This window comes from Sciurus vulgaris (genome assembly GCF_902686455.1).
Source record: "Sciurus vulgaris genome assembly, chromosome: 6".
NCBI lineage: Eukaryota > Metazoa > Chordata > Mammalia > Rodentia > Sciuridae > Sciurus > Sciurus vulgaris.
Genome location: NC_136466.1, coordinates 61,702,376 through 61,721,693, shown reverse-complemented (window position 1 = coordinate 61,721,693; position 19,318 = coordinate 61,702,376). Strand labels below are relative to the sequence as shown.

The 19,318-nt window shown below is 51.4% G+C and overlaps 2 protein-coding genes and 1 long non-coding RNA gene across 4 annotated transcripts in view; 1 reads left to right on the top strand and 2 right to left on the bottom strand.

Moving 5' to 3' along the window:
- Positions 1 to 19,318, bottom strand: part of CAMK2A (calcium/calmodulin dependent protein kinase II alpha) — a 59,919-nt gene that overhangs the window by 28,357 nt on the left and 12,244 nt on the right. For both annotated transcript variants that reach the window (XM_079145986.1, XM_079145985.1), the window contains exons 2-6: positions 17,006 to 17,100; positions 9,572 to 9,631; positions 3,197 to 3,251; positions 2,364 to 2,429; positions 2,208 to 2,280 (exon numbers count right to left, since the gene is read on the bottom strand). In XM_079145986.1, coding sequence (XP_079002112.1) covers positions 2,208 to 2,280; positions 2,364 to 2,429; positions 3,197 to 3,251; positions 9,572 to 9,631; positions 17,006 to 17,100 — 349 coding nt within the window. The remainder of the gene's footprint in view (positions 1 to 2,207; positions 2,281 to 2,363; positions 2,430 to 3,196; positions 3,252 to 9,571; positions 9,632 to 17,005; positions 17,101 to 19,318) is intronic.
- Positions 9,234 to 19,318, top strand: part of LOC306664875 — a 15,080-nt gene continuing 4,995 nt past the window's right edge. The window contains exon 1 of the long non-coding RNA XR_013764823.1: positions 9,234 to 9,648. This is a non-coding gene — a long non-coding RNA (uncharacterized lncRNA). The remainder of the gene's footprint in view (positions 9,649 to 19,318) is intronic.
- ARSI (arylsulfatase family member I) overlaps positions 17,052 to 19,318 on the bottom strand; it is a 27,916-nt gene continuing 25,649 nt past the window's right edge. The window contains exon 3 of the mRNA XM_079145984.1: positions 17,052 to 17,100. The gene's annotated coding sequence lies outside the window, so the exon portion shown is untranslated. The remainder of the gene's footprint in view (positions 17,101 to 19,318) is intronic.

Here is a 19,318-nt window from a genome sequence, read left to right as displayed (position 1 = left end):
GGTATATACCACTGCACCTGGCTCATAGTAGTATCTCTAGTCGTTACCTAAATATTTATCATAAGGAAACTGAGGCTCAGAGAGGTTAAGTGACTTGACCGAGATCACATAGTTGGTAAGTGGTAGAGTCAAATTCAAGACAAAGATTGACTCCATATTAGTCACCATAGGTTGAGAGATGGTGGGGCTTGGACATAGGATCACAGCTGACCTGGAGGAGGCCCCACATCTGGCCTCTGGGTCACTGAGACTTCTGCCTTCCACTGGCTCAGACCCCCAGAATTTCTCCACTTCCTGCTGGTCCCCTTCCACCTTGGGACTCAGGACAAAGAGAGACTAAGAGTGTGGGCTCCATTCTTAGGTCATCCCAGCTTCGGGTCCCAGTATTGCCACTTCTATGCTTGTGGAACTTTGCCAGATAGTGTTATTTCTCTGAGTTTAGTGTTTTCTCAGGAATATGGAGACAAGGCCTACCCAATGGGACGGTGGCTGGATTAACCGAGATAGTTCATGGAGAGCACCTGGCATGCTCTACAGTCAGTGCTTGAGCTTTGCTGTTGAGGGCAGGGGGCTAAGAGTCTCTGGAGAAAATTGGTTTCCACTCTTCCTCCGACCCTTTCCACAGCAGGACTTCCAAGGGGTCCCACCTCCAACCTTTCCCTGTCAAAGCTAGCCTGGACCCCAACAAATAGTGCTACCTCTGCCTGGCTCCTTAAGGCCGCCTTTGTCCTCCGGGGCTGCGCTTCCAACGTGCCCTGGGTCTCAGTGGCCGTCCTGTCCTGATTTGATGAATGTGCCACTAATTAGTGCATCCAGAGTGGCCTAAATTTGGGCAGCCTCTCCTCCTTCCTTCCTCCACCCGAGCAGGGGCTGGAGCTATAATGGGAACAGGCCTTTGGGGAGAACCGCCCTGCTGTCTGGCTGGAGACCCTCTTGTATCAAACCATGAGGAGCTGGCCCAGGGCACAGATGAGAAGCAAAGCCACAGATTGCCAAAGACAGTTAGAGGTGGGCAGAGGTTCTTATCAGAGCAGTGTCCTAAAGAGGGGCCTGAGATGAATGGAGCACCCAGGGAGGTACCCAGAGTGAGGAGGGCCTGAAACTCACATGTGGGTAGGAAAGGGGAGTCCAGCCCCTCAAAGACTTAGGGGCTACCACAAAGCTGATCAGGTCCTCTAGAGCAGAAGTCTTGATCTCCATGTGGTTCCAAACTGGGGTTCAGGGCAGAGCCCCCACAACAGGAAAGAGCAAGGGAGTATTCCCCCATGTTGCTATGGGCAGCCCCATAGGAAGTGAGTTCATCTTCACTGAAGGCCGAAAAAAACAGAGGGTCCATGGATACCCAGAAGGGCCACCCTAGAAGGGGTTGCTGCAGGGCTAGATGAAGTGGCCTTTGGGCATTAGACTCTAAGATCATAGGACCTGGGGTTAGAAGGCCTGGGCTCTGTGGTCCTTGCTCAGGCATAGTTGAATCCATGCCCTTGGGGAACTCCCTTGGATTCTTTCAACCTTAATGTCCTATTTTGCAAAACCAGGATGCTATGAGCTCCCAGCCCCTAATGCCGTGAGGCCCAGCAGAGGAGATCCACCAAGTCCATGAGGACAGGGCAAGGCCAAGCCACCAGTGCAGCCCTAGACTGCTCAGTCCCATCAATCTCTTCAGGTGGGAAGAGAGGGACTGAGAAGTCCCCAGGTCCTGTTTTTCTCTTTCCCACTTGTCTGAGCCCCTGGAACAAGAGTAACATAGCATCCGGGTCATGGTGCCATCTCAGTCACCATCCCACCAACCTGAGCAGCGAGGAGGCCAAGCAGCTCCAACATCTGTGGCCTGGCTGGGATCTGGACTCTGGCTCGTGCTGCACCCTACGACAGTCCCTGTGGTCTAACTACACCTTGTCAGGTCTGACCTGTGGGCTGGGGAGTCAGGAGGCCTGGGGCCCAAACCCAGCAGCTCTGCCTTCCTGAGCTGTTTCCTCAACTCACAGTGGGGGGATAGTCCCACCAGATTCGTCTCCAGATTGCCTCGCGTGATGAAAAAGCAAAATGCAAGACAGTGTGCGTAGTTCTTCTTAAAAAGGAGGAGTGCAACAGGAAAATAAAAAGGATTCTAGTAGCACCCAGCTCTGTGGGAGGAGGGAAGAGCAGAGGGCAGGAGGCCCCCGGGGCAGGCAGACCCCCGATTAGCTGCACCCATTACAGGCGCTCACCTTCAGGTCCCGGTGCACCACCCCCATCTGGTGGCAGTGCAGCACAGCCTCCAGGATCTGCTGGATACAGTGACTGGGGAGAGAGAGAGAGAAGGGTCAGGCCAGGGACAGGCCTCCCGGGGAAGCTGGCAGTCGGCAAGATTACCCGGCGCTTACCTGGCATCAGCCTCACTGTAGTACTCCCGGGCCACGATGTCTTCAAACAGCTCCCCACCAGTGACCCTGGGAGACAGGCACACAGTCAGCCTCCCATGGTAGCCCCAGGTGCCACCTTGCCTACAGAAGTCCCCCAGAAGCTAAGGATGGGGCCCAGGGACCTCAGAACCTCAGCCCAAAAGAGAGGAACGTGGGGCCACTGGCTGCCACCACAGGCCCACCCTCCCTTCCCCTGGCCCCCCTCCCCCTCGGTGCCCCACCCCGGGCAGGGTCCTGGCTGGTAGGGGAGGGCACCCAGAACACATGGCGGGTTCGCCAGGCTGCTGGAGTCCCACAGCTGTTTGGTTGTCCTTGGTTTGTTCTTTTCGCTTTTCTTATTTTTTCATAGACATTGTTTTGGAGTAGACTTGGGTTCACAGGAAAATTGAGTGGCAGGTACAGAGGTTTTCCTTATGTCCCTGCCCCTGACACACCCTCTCCCCCACCCACATCCCAAGGTGGTTCTACAGATGAGACCAGAGCTACGGCTGATTCCCACGCCCCACCCGGGAACCACGGGAGACTGCCATTGCATGACTTCGACAAATCCAACCCCCAGAGGAAACGCAAATAGTAGGCCAGCATCACTGGCCACGAGTGGAAGAGAAACAAAAATAAATATGACTCACAGTTAAAAGTGTCGGTGTTTTAACTAGGAGGATCAGCTTTCCCAGCGTGGTGGGGCAGACCTACCACATTTGGGGAAACTCTGGACCAAAAGATGGTCCAGGTAACATTTGGGACCCTGACCAGGTACCACCCCCATGCCACATCCCAGGTGGGACCAGACTCACAGGTCGAAGATCAGGTAATGATGTCCCTCCTCGGAGATACTGTCATGCAGTCGAACTGAGGGAGGGGCCAAGGCAGACAGTTACACCTGGACAGACAGCTCCCCACCCCTTGCATCCCCTTCAGCCCTCATATAGCCAATATTCCAACTTCCCAGTCACTGTTTTGTCAACGTTTAGTCCCCTCCTCTCCGAAACCCTCAGTCTCTTTGCTGGGTAGGGGATAGTCAAGGAAATGAGCCTGTGATTCTAGTTTCTGCCATGGACTTACTGTGTGACTTTGGACAAGTTGCTAAGCCTTTCTGAGCCTGTCTTTCCTTGCCTGAACCCAAGGAATGACACTCTTGGACTGGCAGACCTGTTGTGAGAGTTCCATGAGGCATTCAGTCGGTGCTCCTTCAGTGCAGGCCCTGGACTCACATCCCTGCTCTGCCCCCAGTTCTGAAGATGTAACGGGCTGGGGCAGGAGCCACAGGAGCCTGAGCGCCTGCTGAGGAGCTGTCACCTCTTCATGCCAAACTCCCCAGAATCCAGAGCTCCTCGAATTACCCGCGAGCTCCTGGAAGGAAGGACAAGGCCTGGGATGCCTCTGGGGGCCGCGGCCCATAGGCCAAGGGCGAGTTCTCACAGTATCGCCCTTCCTGAACCACGGCCTGAAAACGAACATGGTGGGGTGCTGGCTCTTAATCAGGCTCTGTCTGCACAGTGGAAAGTCACACAGCTGCTAATGTGGCAGGTCTCCATCCCCTGGCTCGGAATCATCTCCAGATTGCCTCGCGTGATGAAAATCAAAGTGCAAGACAGTATGCGTAGTTCTTCTTAAAAAGGAGGAGTGCAAAAAACCAAATCACCCAATCAATAAATGGGCAAAGGAACTGAACAGGCGTGTCACAGAAGAAATAGGGATGGTCAACAGATCCGAGACAAAGCGTTCAACGTCTCTAGTAATCAGAGAAATGCAGATCAAAACTACTCAGATTCCATCTCCCATCAGAATGGCAATTATCAAGAATACAAGGGCTGGGGAGATAGCTCAGTTGGTAAAGTGCCTGCCTTGCAGGCACAGGGCCCCGGGTTTGATCCCCAGCACCGCCAAAAAAAAAAAAAAAAAGAATGCAAGCAACAATAGGTGTTGGCGAGGATGTGGGGAAAAAGGTAAAAGGTACACTCATACATTGCTGTTGGGACTACAGATTGGTGCAGCCACTCCGGAAAGCAGTGTGGAGATTCCTTAGAAAACTTGGGGAATGGAACCACCATTTGACCCAGCTATCCCACTCCTCGGCCTATACCCAAAGGACTTAAAATCAGCATTACAGAGATACAACCACATCAATGTTCATAGCTGCTCAATTCACCATAGCCAGACTGTGGAACCAACCTAGGTGTCGTTCAATAGATGTGTATGTGGTATATATACACAATGAAATAGTACTCTGCTAAGAATAAGAATGAAATTATGGCATTTGCAGGTAAATGGATGGAGTTAGAGACTTGCTAAGTGAAATAAGCCAGTCCCAAAAAACCAAAGGCCAGATGTTCTCTCTAATATGTGGATGCTGACCCACAATGGGAGGTGGGGTAAGGAGGTTCACCAGATAGGACAGAGAGGCTGGGGAGAAGGGGAAGGGGACAGGAATGGGAAAGACAGCAGAATGAATCAGACATTACTTTCCTATATTCATATATGAATTCAGGACCAGTGTAGCTCCACATCATGTTCAACTACAAGAATGTATGTTCCATGTTTGTTCAATAGGTCAAAATATATTCTACTGTCATGTATATCTGAAAAGAACAAATAAGAAAATACATTTTTAAAAGGTGTTTAAGCTTATGTATGACATAAGTCTCTCTGGAAGAATGTGGAGAAGTGGGCATGGGGCTGCTTTGGAAGGGTGATTGAGGAGCAGGGTCATGGAAGGAGACTCACTTTCACTGGAAACCATAGAGCCACTGAATTTTTGCCACATGCCTGTATCTCTAACTCAATATTGAGTCCCCCAAATTGCTATGACTTTCATATTTGCACATAAAGTTTTGAAAGTGGACTAGAAGGCAGGCATGATACAGTCCCAAATGGGTCCCTACAGGGGATGGGAACTGGGCACCAGAAATGGAGAATGACTGGGACACAGATTTAAATTACAATTTAAAGACTTTTTTGGGGGGGGTAATGGGGATCAAATCCAGGGGCCCTCTACCACTGAGTTATGTCCCCAGCCCTTTTTATTTTTTATTTTGAGATAGGGTCTCGCTAAATTGCAGAGGCTGGCCTTGAACTTGCAATCCTCCTGCCCCAGCCTCCCGAGTCACTGGAATAATAGGCATGTGCCACTGCACCAGGCTAAAATTTTTAGACATGTTTAAATAAGGATACATACTTACATAAGGACAAAAATGTTTTAAATATATTTAAAGCAAAAAAAAAATCTCAAGATGTACACAGGATAATCCTGCTTTAATCTACAACATTTCATTAATTTCAAAAGCCACACATACAGTTAATGTGAATACCCATGTACCTACTGCTCAGATTCCTGTTTTCCTATACTTATTTTACTACACTTCTAACTGTTCCTCTGTTAATCTATTTTAATTTTTAGTGCATTTCAAAGTAAATGCAGGCTTACCTTTTTAAAATTCATATGTGTATTTAACTACATACTTGATTGATGGAATCTAGCAATCCTACATTCTCTTCAGTAAATCGGGGCCTCCAGCCCTGACTGCTGTGAGTGCCAGCTGCCTGCAGCATCCCAACCCCTGTCTTGGGCTCTGACTCCAGGAAGCCTGACCTGAGATGACATGCACATATGACTGAGAAGATCCAGATGCCACATATCAAATGCAAGCACACAGCCTCCAAGTTCAGCTCTAGGTGGAGATCTACGGGAGATACTTCAAGAAGTATTTGCCTTCTCGTTTATCTGCTATAAATGTGGATTCTGAGTGTATTGGAGTGAAGTGGTGAAAAAGACCCTTTTCTTCCTCCGTCTTCCTCCAAGTGGATCCTTGGGGAGAGGACCCTTCCTGTCCACTCTAGTGGGAAGAGGTCTTAACGTCCCTTTTCTGAGCGTGAGAAGCTCTGAGAAGCCAAGCTGCTGCCAGAACCATCTCAGGAAGGGATTTCAGAACTGGCTCCTTTTGGAAGGAGCCCCCCAAAAGACCGGGGTCCTAGACCCATGCTCAAGGTTCAGGGAAATGAATAGAGAAGGTAGGGGGGTCTGTGGAGCTGCTCAGTGATGACTTTGTTCTATTATAAAATGCTGCCCCTCTAAGTCGCCAGGCAGGGCACACAGCCTGAACTTCAGCCCCGACGTGGGTGGTGCACCACCTGCACATCAGTACCAGCATCTGCCTCAGTCCCTAAAGAAAATGGAATCTACCCCAGAGCCCTGGGGACAGGACCCCATGCGGTGCTGTATTCACACACAGCCTCCCCTCCCATTACGGAGGCTGCCCTGAGGAGTGCCCCAGTCAAAGCCCAAAGGGAAAGGCAGGGTTCAAAGACAACAGGCTGTAGTCGTAGGCCTGCCTCCTGGTGGAGTGATTGGACCATTGTCATGCTATCATTTGACTTTAAAATATTGTCACAGAACACATTTGTAACCCAGTTTTCATTTATGCGACTGTAGTGACGAAATTCTGACGTTCCTGTGCTGCTTCCAGTGGGTACAATTTTCGTCCTGAGGTGGAAGGGCAGCCCTTGTCTTTTTCCCTGTGCCTCCTGACACAGCACCCAGATGCCCACTTGGGAAGCTCCAGGGAATGACTGAGAACACGGACTCTGCAGTCAGGCTTACTGAGACCACCTCCTGGGTCTGCCTCTCACAAGCTGCGTGTCTTTGGGCAAAGACTTGGCCTTCTGAGCCTCCATCTCTAATGGGAGTGCTGATAGAGCTGGCATCTCCGGGTACTAATGTGACGGTTCTTGTAAAGTACTTAGCATAGTACTCAGGGCTAGAAGAGCTCAGCAAATAAAGACAGTGCCGTCTTTACCCCTGACCAGTCACGCTTCCCTTTCCCAGTCCATGTCACCTACCAAGCTCTCAGGTTGTCCTAGCACAGGCCAAGTTCCCTGAGCCCCGGGGTGGCCTTGTGGGGTCTGCCCCACCACGGGTGGTGATGGTCCAGAAAGCAGAGTACTGCTCCCCAGCTGGACCTGGGAGGTAAGTGCTTTGAGCATGGCACGGCTGGACCCACCTGTGCAGAGCCAGGTACCTCCCTGACCTGGTCGGCTTGGGGTTGGGCAGTGACCACATGTGGATGGTGGACAGTGCCGGTGTCTGGAGCAGCCAAGCAGGCTGATAAGATGCAGGCTAGTTTGTCTGGGCACAGACTCGCCTCGCAGACTCTGCAGCCACATCTGTGTCTCCTTGCAGCCTACTGGGAAGGACTCACTGGGAGGATATCTGGGCCCCTCCCAGGCCCTTCCAGCCCTGTCCATAGCTCAAGACTTCTCTGAGGTTTTACCTGGCTGGGTGTTCAGCTTTGCTCTCCACGGCCCTGTGTCCAGCCATGCCCACCCTGTCCTCCTTTCTCCACCATCCTCAGTGCCTAGCGGGGGCCTTGGCATGTGGTATGTCTTCAGGAGTCCTTGACATCAGGTGTTTGAAGGTGTCTCAGTGATGATGACATGGATGGAGAAGATAGCTATCACTTCTGAGCGTAGCTTCGGGCTAAGTGCACTGTCTCATTAAACCTATCCAACAGTCCTGGAAGGTGGGTACCATGATTATTTCAACTTCACAGAGGAGGATACTGAGATCAGAGAAGTTCACATCCCTCCAGTCTCAAACGCCTAGTAAAGAGTAGAGCTGAGATTGAGACCTGATGTGTCTGAACCCAAAGTCATCCTCTTAATCAGCACGTTATATCGTGTCTCTGTTGATGACCAATCTCAATGGCTCTGAGCAATGATAATCTTACCAAGTTTCAGGAAAGAGGGTGTCTTCTGATAAGATTGTTCTGCAGGAAAGTGAGGACTGGGAAGGGCAGCTCAGTCATCACAAAGCACTTGTCTCAGGTCTGTCACTGCATTGTGCTCTATTTAATTATCCCATCTAGGGGGCAGGTATCATTTCCATTCTCCAGAAAAAACTGAGCTTCTGAGTGGTTGAGCAATATGTCCAGAGTATCACAGCAATTGAGCAGTAAACCCAGGATTTGAGCTGCAGTCTATCTACCCCAGAGACCATCACTCACTGCTCCCCATGTGGCTGGGAATGGGAGGGGGAGAGAGGCGCATGGGGGAGGCGCATTGACCTGAGACAGCTGCAGTTAGGCAGCCTCTCCCCGCCCCCACCCTGCAGCTCACAGCCTTTGTAGTCAGGGATCGTTCAGACCCGCTCCATCACAGTGGCGGGGTGCAAGGCCCTGAGCAGAAGCACTGCCCAAGGCCACCCAGTGGCAAGTTAGCCATGGGGACAGGGGCCAAACAGGGTCCCTCCCTGAGGCCAGCGCCTGGCTGCCTCTTCCCTGCCGCTGGCTCTGGCTTCTGGCTGCTGCTGTGCAGTGGGAGGGAGGGGCCTCCTCAGCATAAATAGCAGAGGGAACCTCTCCCTGGCGGGGAGTTAACCCTCGGTTCCCCGGGCACACAGACACGCTTCCCTCCCCAGAGACCAGGCGTGGCACTGTCAGAGGTGGCGCCGTCCCTGGGGAGCTTGTAGACCTCACTCTCAATATGTGCTCTCCTTCAGCAGTCACCTCAGCTCCCACCCCAGACGGTGAGTCAGAAGCACTTTTCACAAAGTGCCCCAGTGGTTCCAGAAGGACCAGCCCTTACCCGGACAGCCCTCTCCTCACAAAGACTGGGGAGCGTGGCTCAGAAAGGGGAGTGCCCCTGCCCAAAGGTCACACGGCCATTCCCTGACAGAACCAGACTGGAAAGCTGCGCTCTTCTCCTCCTGACTCGGAACCCTGAGCGGCAGGGGACAGCCCCCCAGTTGTACAGTAAGAGGCCTCAGCACTGCTGCCCTGGCCCTCCCTGGGCCCAGTCTCTCAGGGGCAGGTGGTAACAGGGCTCAGAGGAAGCTGACTCAGCAGGGGACAGGTCTGGGCAGTGGGCGCAGGTCAAGGCCAAGTGCGCTCCCTGGCCTATTTTCCTCTCTTTCTGGGCCTCAGGAGCTTTCCTGAAACAGCTTTTCCGAGGGAGGCTGCCGGCAGTGTGGGAAGGCAGGAAGGGCCTTTTCTTCACCTTCCCCCAAAACAAGCTGGTCTCTGAGGAAGGTGGAAACCATTAGAGACGCCCCCCTTCCCACCTCCACTGCCTCCACCCCAGAGAAGAGAGCAGCTGTCCTCCACGCGGCCCCGCACCCACCAGGAGGGGCCAAGCAGCGGGCCGCCAAGTGGGCACCCCACACCCTCCAGGCTTACCGATGTTGGGGTGCTTCAGCAGGCGGCAGATGCGGGCTTCACGTTCCAGCTTCTGATGGTCTGAAACAAGTGCTCAGGTGAGTCTCAGGGGAGGGAGCGACCTCCAGCTCCAGCCTCTCCTCCTGCCTCTCCTCCTTGTGGCCTCTTACCATCTCCCCCTGCTGGGGCAGCCGGCGGCGGGAGGGAGGAGCTGGTCTTTGGGCACTCCAGGAAGGCAGTGGGATGAGTGGGGGGTAGGGAGCGGGGTGAGTCCCCCCCTCTGTGGGCCTCCGTTTCCAGGGCTCTCAGAGCCCAGGCCTTCTTTAAGCCCCTTCCTGGATAACAAGGCCCAAGCGCCAAGCAGCCGGGATGCCCCGAGTCCAGCCCCTGCCCTTCGCCCTATGCTCCAGCCAGACATCCTGCTGAGCGCCACACCTCCACCCACACTCAGCCACCTCACTCTGGGAGCAAGCAGTCTGCCAGCAGGAACATCTCCCAACCTCCAGCTGTCATTCACCTGCCATCACTAGCTCCCACCCGTCCATAGGTGTCAGAGGCTCCTGGCCATCTGTCCTGACTGGCAGGCTGGCAGGGCCTTCCTCTGCACTCTCAGGGCCCTGGACAACATGCTCCTCTTTCTCATGGACATCTAATCCTTAAGGGCAGGGTCTGTGTTGTACCTGAATGATTGGCACACAGTAGGTGCTCAAGAATAGTTGAATGAAGTAACAAATGATTGATGCGTGAACCTTCCTGAGGGAGAGGCTATTCTCTCCAGAAGAACTGTTACCAATTCCCTTTCAGAGGACTCTGGGACCAGAGACCACAGGGTAGGCGGCAGCCTTAGCCTGGCCTGGCGCTCTTACCCTGTCTTCCATGACCCCTGTCGAAGGCCCCTGGGTTTCCACCCACAGTGGAAAGAGGCCTTGTTCAGGATCTGCCACCTGTGTCTCTGACTCTCTAGCTCCTGGGAACAGTCATCCTTCCCTGCCACCCCACTCGCAGGCCCTGCCTTCCCTGGGCAGTGGGCCTCCATCCCTATCTTACAGACACAGAGGCAGCAGCCTGAGCAAGCCGAGGCCTCCATGGTGGCAGAGTCTGAACTGAAGCTGAGTTTTTCCAAATCCCTTTATGGTATATTTCTCACAATTCCATAGCTAATACCTTACTTTTTAAAACAAAATGGTTAAAGAGAAACTACTAGCAAATGAAGAATACAGACTGAGAGTCCTTCATCTGAAACACAGGAGACCAGAACTGTTCAGAGTTCAAAAAAAAATGTTTTCTCAGATTTCGGGATATTTGCATATACATCATGAGCGGGGATGGGACTCAATGTGCCACAAAATTCTTTTGTTTCATTTTACATTTTATACACAGACTGAAAGGTGATTCTATATAGTATTTTTAATAGCTTTGTATGTGACACAAATTTTCAAGGAGTGGAATTTCCCCCTTGTGGATACATGTCAACTCTCATAAAGTTTTGAGTTTTGGAGCATTTTGGATTGGGAATGTTTGGATTAGGGATGCTCAACCTGTATTTACGGTGTGCCAGCTCCTGTACACTGTTTTATATGCCACTAAAGCCCTCATGACAATCCTCTGAGGGAGGTACTATCATTTTTGTGGTTTCTGAGAGGAGGGAACAAAGGTTCAGAGAGTAAGCAGACGCCTCCAATCACCCCCTTGGTGAGTGAGGGAGCTATGCTTTGTACCCAGGCAGTAAGACTCCAAAGTTGGGCTTTAAACTCTGCTGTGCTCTTCTCCATGTCCCAACTCAAAGCCACCACCTCCACCTGCCCCATCTGCCGGTGGGAAAGGTGGGGCCCACAGAAGGGAACTCAGGAGGATGCGCAGAGGCTGAACTGGAACTGTAACCAGACCACTGAACGGCCCCTCCAGAGCAGGCACCTGGGAAGGGGACAGAGATGGAGAAAGTCCCAACACTTGCTCCTGGGCACCCGGCTCCCCTCTGCCCTGCCTCCTCCACTACAGCAGTCACTGGCTGTCCTCCAGGCACCAAAGCCAAGATCGATGCTGAAACGCGGCTTTGCCATCCGCAAAGCAATTAAGTCCGATTCAGTTTCCAGAGGCTCAACTCCCCGGTGAAAGACATGCTGCTGGCTAGGGAAGAGGAGGGGGCCCGGAGTGGGGGTATCCCAACTCCCCTCCCTCCCATTTCCTCCAGGGCAGAGGATGTTCGTTCCTGAGCAAAGGAGGGGCTTTCCCTCAAAGGCTAACTGGAAGCATTCAGAGGGAAATGGATCCTCTCCCTGCTACGTATGGATCCCCCTACCCCAGGCCCACAGAACCAGAAGTCAAGCAGGTCAAGACCAGGTTTGTCAGAGGGAAGAGGGAATCTTCTGGCCCAGGCTACACGTACAGAGCCCAAATCTGGAATTTTGGTGTTTTCTCCATGTGAGGTTAGCCAGGAACACAGCTCCACTGGTGGTATGCTGGTCACACAACGTTCAACTTGCGTCAGGTTACCAGACCTCCCAACTGGAATGCTGGGAGCTACTGTTTTTATAAGTCTTATATCTTAGGCAAAGCACAAATGCCCTGCATTTTACCTCTCACGTCATTTATTGGATGCCAACGTATACATTTATAACCCTGTTTGCAACACCGTCAATTTCTAATGTATAGAGAAACTCAGGACAGGGACCCTGTTTCTCTTGACTTCTGAGGTCTTGCTCTCTTGTGTAGATGGGGAAATGGAAGTCCAATGATAAAAAAATTTTGACCTCCTCATCAAAATCACTTGGCTGGAAATTGTGGTATATATATATATATATATATATATATATACAATGGAATATTACTCAGCTATAAAGAATAATAAAATTATGGCATTTGCAGGCAAATGGATGAAATTGGAGAATATCATGTTAAGTGAGATAAGCCAATCTCAAAAATCCAAAAGAGGAATGATCTTACTGATAAGCGGATGATGACACTTAATGGGGGGGTGGGAGGGGGGCAAGAATCAAGGAAGGAGGGACTGTATAGAGGGAAAAGCGAGGTGGGAGGGGTGGGGGAAAAGGAAAAAAATAATGGAATGAATCAAACATCATTACTCTATGTAAATATATGAATATACAAATGGTATGCTGTTACTCCATGTACAAACAGAAACAACATGTATCCCATTTGTTTACAATAAAAATAAATTTTAAAAAAATCACTTGGCTGGGTGGACTTTTTAGAACACAGAGCTCTGAGGACCCCACTACCTGCCCCACACAATCATCCATGGCAGTCAAGTGGCTTTCATTTTATTACTTATTTATTTATTAATTTGCAGTACTGGGTATGGAACCCAGGGACACTTTTCCACTGACCTACATCCCCAGTCCTTTTTGTTTTTTTATTTTGAGACAGGATTTCACTAAGTTGCTGAGGCTGGCCTCAAATTTGTGATCCTCCTGCCTCAGCCACCTGCACCCCGCACCAATCACTGCTTTACAGGCGTGTGCCACTGCACCCAACAAGCAGCTTTTTTAAAAATATAAGTAAGATCCTGTCACTCCTTGGTATCGAACTCCAACAGCTCCCCAATGTACTTATGATACGATCTAGACTCCTCACCATCGCCAGCAATAGCGAGCGTGCTGGATACTGCCTCCGGTGGGCAGGAAACAACAGCCACAGTACCACCTTGGCCTCAGGCATGCCAAGTCTCTTTGTACCTCAGGCCCCTTATACATGCTGTGACTCTGCCTGAAATGCTCTTCCCCTGGGACAGTTCATGGCTGCCTTCTGTCATAGGCAGTTCCCTCCTATTGACGTTGTCATAGAGCAATGTCATCTCCCAGAGAGCTTCCCTGGCTGCTTTCTAAGAGCATCCCTCCTGTCACACCACTTCCCCAGTATCTGGTCTTTCTTTCCATCACTCCTCTCTTCCTGACACTACCCAGCTTATTTATGTGTTTAATGTCCTTCAGCTTCATTCCCTAGAAAACAGGCACACCGAGGGCAGATCTCTTCTGTTGGTGTCTGCCGTGTTCCCAGGACCTAAGATAAACTCCCAAGCAGCTTACCAGGGTACCAGTGCAGACAAATGGCAGAGCTGGATTTCAGTCCACATCCATAATCACTGTCCTGTGTTGCCTCCCTTTCTAATCACTTATTAATTAACTAATCAATCCATCCAGCTCAGGAGAGACCCCCCACTGGCAAGAAGTCTCGGAAAGCCAGGAATCTCCAGTTTCCTGCCTGGGAACCTGGCAGTATTGTCTCTAATGCCCACAATGACATCTTGGGAATATTCTTCCCTCCCTGGCTCACCTACAGGGTGTCGAGATTAAGTTGGTGGACACTGAAGTGAAGTCCCTGGGGCCAGATAGTCCGAGCAGGGCAGGGCAGGACGGGTCAGGCCTGGGAGGAAGTATAGACACACAGCTGACACGGTTTTGTATCCCAGAGGGGCTGGGCTCCAGCAGGCAGCTGGGCACATGAGCCATGGAGGAAAGAGACCTCAAGCCTGGGAACAGGAAATGGCCCCTGGCTCCATAGGGCAGCAACAGGGCTCCCCATCCTGGAAGGTTGGAGAAGTAATTCTAAGGTCCAGGCAAGGGGTGGGAAGGAGACTGGGGAAGAAAGGAGACGGGTGCCCTACTGCTTCCTCCGGGCTCCTCACAGGACCAGAATGGACTCAGGTAGAGCCCAATGAGTTCCCGCTCTGTTTCCACCCAGTGCTGAGCCTCACCCTCTGGGAGCCTAGGTAGTGAGCCCTCTGTGCTGGGGGTGGGGCACGGAGTCAGGAGGTCACAGTACCCAGACCAGTCCCTCTGGCTGCACCAGACACACCTAAATGCCCAGAGCCCCAACAAGGAGGGGCATGGGGAGCCCCTGGTGGGTGGGCACTGAGCCTTTCCTAGCCAGCTGCAGTGACCAGATTCCTGCCACGCGGGAGCTCGTGCCTCATCGACTGAATCCAACCCTCAGCTGCAGAACTTGGGCCAGCTGCATTTTTAAAAAGACTCCCAGGGACATTTGGCAAGGGTTGGAACAGGCAAAATTTACTTTTCATTTCATTTCTTTATAGTTTTTTTGAATTATACTATAAGCATTTTTTAAGATTGATTTGAAGATCATATAAAATTGGCTCCTGGGTTTGGGAATCACTTGCTAGGATAGGCCAGGCAGGTTGGGGACAGGGAAACCACAGCTCCTTGGGAGGGTCAGACAGATAACCCCCAGCCCCCCAACCCCCTGTGGGCACAGCCCCTGCTGGGAACTGCCAGAAGTCCCCCCCAGGAGTGCCAGCAGGAGAAGTTCAGAGTGTGTTGCCAAATTCTCAGCATTAGACCCCCCTGGAGGCACCATGAGTGGCAAACAAAGAAGCCTGCTCCTCCTCTCCCGCTGGGAGAAGAGCCTGGCAGTTGGCAGACTTCTTCAGGAATGTTCCCTGACACCTTCCCCGCTCCCACCCTCCACACACTCACCTAGGCTGGGCCACCTTCCTCCCAGGAGGCTAAAGTTCAACCAATAGCCAGAGAGAGGGTCTTGGCGGTGATTGCTGGCATAGCCAGAGTGCACACTGTCCTGGGAACACTTAGTCACCTTCCCAAACAGAGCAGTGGCCTTACCACTCTCCTGTGCACCTGTCTCTCCGCCTGTGTGTGTGTGTGTGTGTGTGTGTGTGTGTGTGTGTGTGTGTGTGTGTGAATGTGCCCCTGAGATGGTGGTGAGGCCCTCCAGTCCCCCAGCATCCAGGGAGATCTCCATTCCTAACACTTCTCTTGGGACAACCTCATCCTGTCACCACCATGTCATGACTCTAAGCACATCTCCACCATATCTCAAAGATTGGGACAGCTCCCTTGATCCCCAGAGATACAAAGCACAGAGTAGGCATAAGACTACCTCTAGTCACATAGCAATGATAGAGCCAATCCTGGCCTTTGGTCATGAAAGCCAGGCTTCTGGACCCCTACCAGCTTTCTTGCCCACCCTGCTCCTTGCCCCTGGCTCTGGAATTTCCTCGAGTCTGGCCTTTTCATACTGACCATGCCATATGCAAGCTCTGGACCTTCAGAGGCCCCACCTCCAATTTCCCCCTCTGCTGAGTCTTGTCCCTGCAGCACACCAGGAGAAGTCAGTGACTAGGAGAAGCACTGGCTCCAACAACACGGAACTGGAGAGATGAAGGGCAGCAACACAGAAACCAACATGGGACCTGCTGGGAGGCCTGCAGGGAGCAGTGGGAGCATCCTGTACAGCATGTGCAGGACCTCCAGGAAGCCTAAGCCTGCCAGGCCCTGGCCCAGACACAGCTGCGCCTCTCAAACACCTGGACGCTAAGTCTGCCCCTCATGCCATGTCTCCCATCCTCTGCACAGCCCACCACTGCACCCACACCACCCAGCAGAATTCCTCCCTCAGCAGACGGTTCCAGAAGCCCCTCACACATGGCTTCCTTTGGGATGGACATTGGTGTCTTTGAAGACAACATCTTCTCCAACACACAGACTGTGGTCACTGCCATTACTGCCCCTAAACACATGCCAATGGGGAGGAGTTTTCTGGGCAGCCGTCTCAAACTTGAATGCCCATGTGACTCATCCAGGCACCTTGTTAAAATGCAGTGTTGGGTCTTTTAGGCCTGGAGTGGGGCCCAGTGCTTTGAATTTCTAATAGTCTCCCAGGCGTGCTGATGCTGCCAGTGGGCCTGGGGCTGTGTTTCCCAAACCTTTCTGCAAATTAGAATTAGCTGGATATCTTTTCCAAAACCTAGTCACATCCCAGACCACTTGTTTAAGGAACAGAGAGTGGGCTGGGGTGTTGAACCAGAGCTCACCTGGAGTTCACTGGGCTCTTGGAGTACCTAGTGTGAGCGCTGTCCCAGGTGCTGAGCAGACAGTTCTGAATGAGACCCGCCCACCCTCTTGGAGCTTATAGTCAAGAAAGAGAGATGTTAAACAAGGAGACAGACCAGCAAATAGGACAAGACTAGGTTAGGGGAAAGCCATGGTGGAAATAAACAGTATGAAAGAGAAAAGGGGGAGACCCCTCAGACTGGGTGGTCAGGGAAGTTGATATATGGATGTGACACAAAACTGAGACCTGAAGGTTGAGACAGGGCCAGCCATGTAAGGAGCCAGGTTAGTGTATCTGGGCAGAGAGTATGGCAGGAGCATTTCTGGAGGTAAGAAATGAAAGGAAGTAGCAGAAGAGCAGGGAAAGGAAGTCCTGCCAGGCACGTTGGCCTTCCCTTGGTGTGGGAAAAAGAGCTGGGCCTTCTGGGAGAGGCTATGGCCTCCGGCCTAGATTCCCTGAGAAAGGAAGAGGGAGGGGTCTTTCCTCATTAGACCCTCAGGAACAAGATCCCCCAACCATGTCATCATCCAGGGGGAGGGGCTTGGGTCCTGGTTCTAAGCCCAGGGGTGGAGGAGGGTGGCAGGGAAGAGGAGCCCAGAAGTGGGCAGGCCTGGGTCAGGCACCTACCTCTGGCTGAGAGCTTCTTGGTATTGATGATCTTAGCAGCATACTCCTGGCCAGCCAACACCTTCACACACCTGCGCACAACTGAGAAGGCTCCCCTGGGAGGACAGAGAAGGCAGAGAAGGTGAGGGGCCCGGGGCCATGTCCTTGGAGACACTAGAGTTCACACATCTGCACCATGCTGGGAGGGAAGCCTCCATCAAGCTGCTCAGGTACATAGGGGCTCCTGCGACCCAGCTCAGATCAGTGTGGCTGGAGAGACCCAGAGAGGGACCCAGAAGCTTGGTCTCACTCAAGATCAGCCTCCTGAAGTCATCAAAACTTAAGCTCACCAAGTTGCAAAGCTTTGGTATCCTGTAGTGGTAGAACTACAGAATCTAGGTCTCTTAAAATTTTTAGCTTTTTTTATTCTTTGAGTAGGTAACACATTGACGGGACTCAAAGTTCAAAAGACTTTTTTAAAAAAGTACAGACAGTGAAAAGACTCCCTCCCGACCCTGTACCCCAGCCTCCAAGGTCCCCTTTCCAGAGATGGCCACTGCTGCTGACCCTTGTGCCTCTTTATGCAGACACCCACCCCCACACAAAGGCCACTGGAGTGACATGCTATTCTGTACCCTCCTTTTCTCTGTTAGTAATGTATTTTGGAGATGGTTCTTCATATCAAAACATAAAGAGCTCCTCATTATATAATACATAATTGTGTGGCTGGCCTGTACTTTACCAGCCAGTCTCCTAGTGAAGGGCAATTGGGTTAGTTTCGATCTTCAGTTATTCCAACAGCACTACACTGACTAACCTTGTATGTGGGTATTAAGATTACATTTCCCATGTGTGCACACATCTGTGGCATGAATTCCAAGAATGGATTTTTTTTTTTTTTTTTTTTTTTTTTTTTTTTGGTCAAAGGGTAGGTGTTGTTTGGAAATTTTGATAAAGACTGAAACTGTGCTTCTTAGCGATTGCACCAATTTACTTTCCCTGTAGTATGTGAGGGGACCAATTTCCTCTACCCCTGTCCACACAGTGTGTTATCAAACTTTTTTACATTTGCTGGTAAGAGAGATGGAAAATGACAACTTGATACTGATTTAGTTTTTAACTATCATTTTAAGAGTGAGGCTGAGCATCCTTTCCTGCTTTAAGAGGCTCCTGGGATTTTATCCTCAAAATATCCATGACCAGAAGAGAACTTGGGGCAAGGACTGTGAGTTTCAGAGCTCATGGGGAAATGGATTATTGTCACATGGAATGGAGCTCGTCACCCACATCCTTTAGTTTTTTAAGAAAATCTAGAAATATAGATATTGACCAAGTATTTCCCTATTGGTGTCTTATCCCAAAAGGACTTGAGGTCAGGACCTGCCTAAGGACTTGATCTGAAGCTGAGCTGCCACCATGCACTCCTTCACACAGAGGTAATCCGACCCGACCACTCATACTGAGGAGGCTTCCAAGGGACCTGACAGCAGCATTGGCCACAAGTATCACTGCCCTAAACACACCAATGGCAAGAAGAGGAGCTCCTGGGCAGGATTCCCAAATGCAAATGTTCATACAAGTCATCCAGCCATCTTGCAAAAATGCCCATTCTGATTCCCCATGATGAGTGGAGGCTCAGGACTCTAAGGTCCACTGTAGCTCAGGGTAGATGGCTCAAGGTCACACAGCAAGTTACAGTCAGAGCCACAACTCTGAGATCGGCATTCCTGGGTGTTTGACTTTCCCAATAAGCCCACTCAGGTTCCTGCTCAGGTTCCCCAATGGAGCCTCCAAGTTTCAATCTTCCCACCCAAGATAACAGGCAGGTCCAAGTCACACAGATGAGGCCAACGAGAGTAGAGGAGGCCTCTGACAGGATGTGTGCCCTGCTCACAACCTGGGTCTGCTATCACTGAATCCACACCTGGGCAGCAGGAAATGAGCGGTCAGGAAGCTCTAGAGAAGGGAGAGGAAGACAGGGGTGGGATGAACATGAGGAACCTTGAAGTATGACCTTATAGAAAAGTTAAAGGCCCGAATCCATGAACAACCATGGGACCTCTCTGGCATGTGCAGCTCTGCCTGTTCCTTACCAGAAGGAAAGCGGTAGGCCCTGTGACCCTCACAAGACTCTGTTCCTGCTGTGGGGTCCCTCCTCTGTGCTCTGGAGCCCCCCCTGTGTAGAAAAATGTCCTTTTCCTTATTGACTCCCACAGTGCTTCTGGTCACCAAATAGAGGCAGCTTCTTTCATACCAACCCATTCTACTCTGCAGACACCAGGTGTGTCCCACAATTCAATCATGACGCTATCTAGAGTTAGTGCAGACCCCACA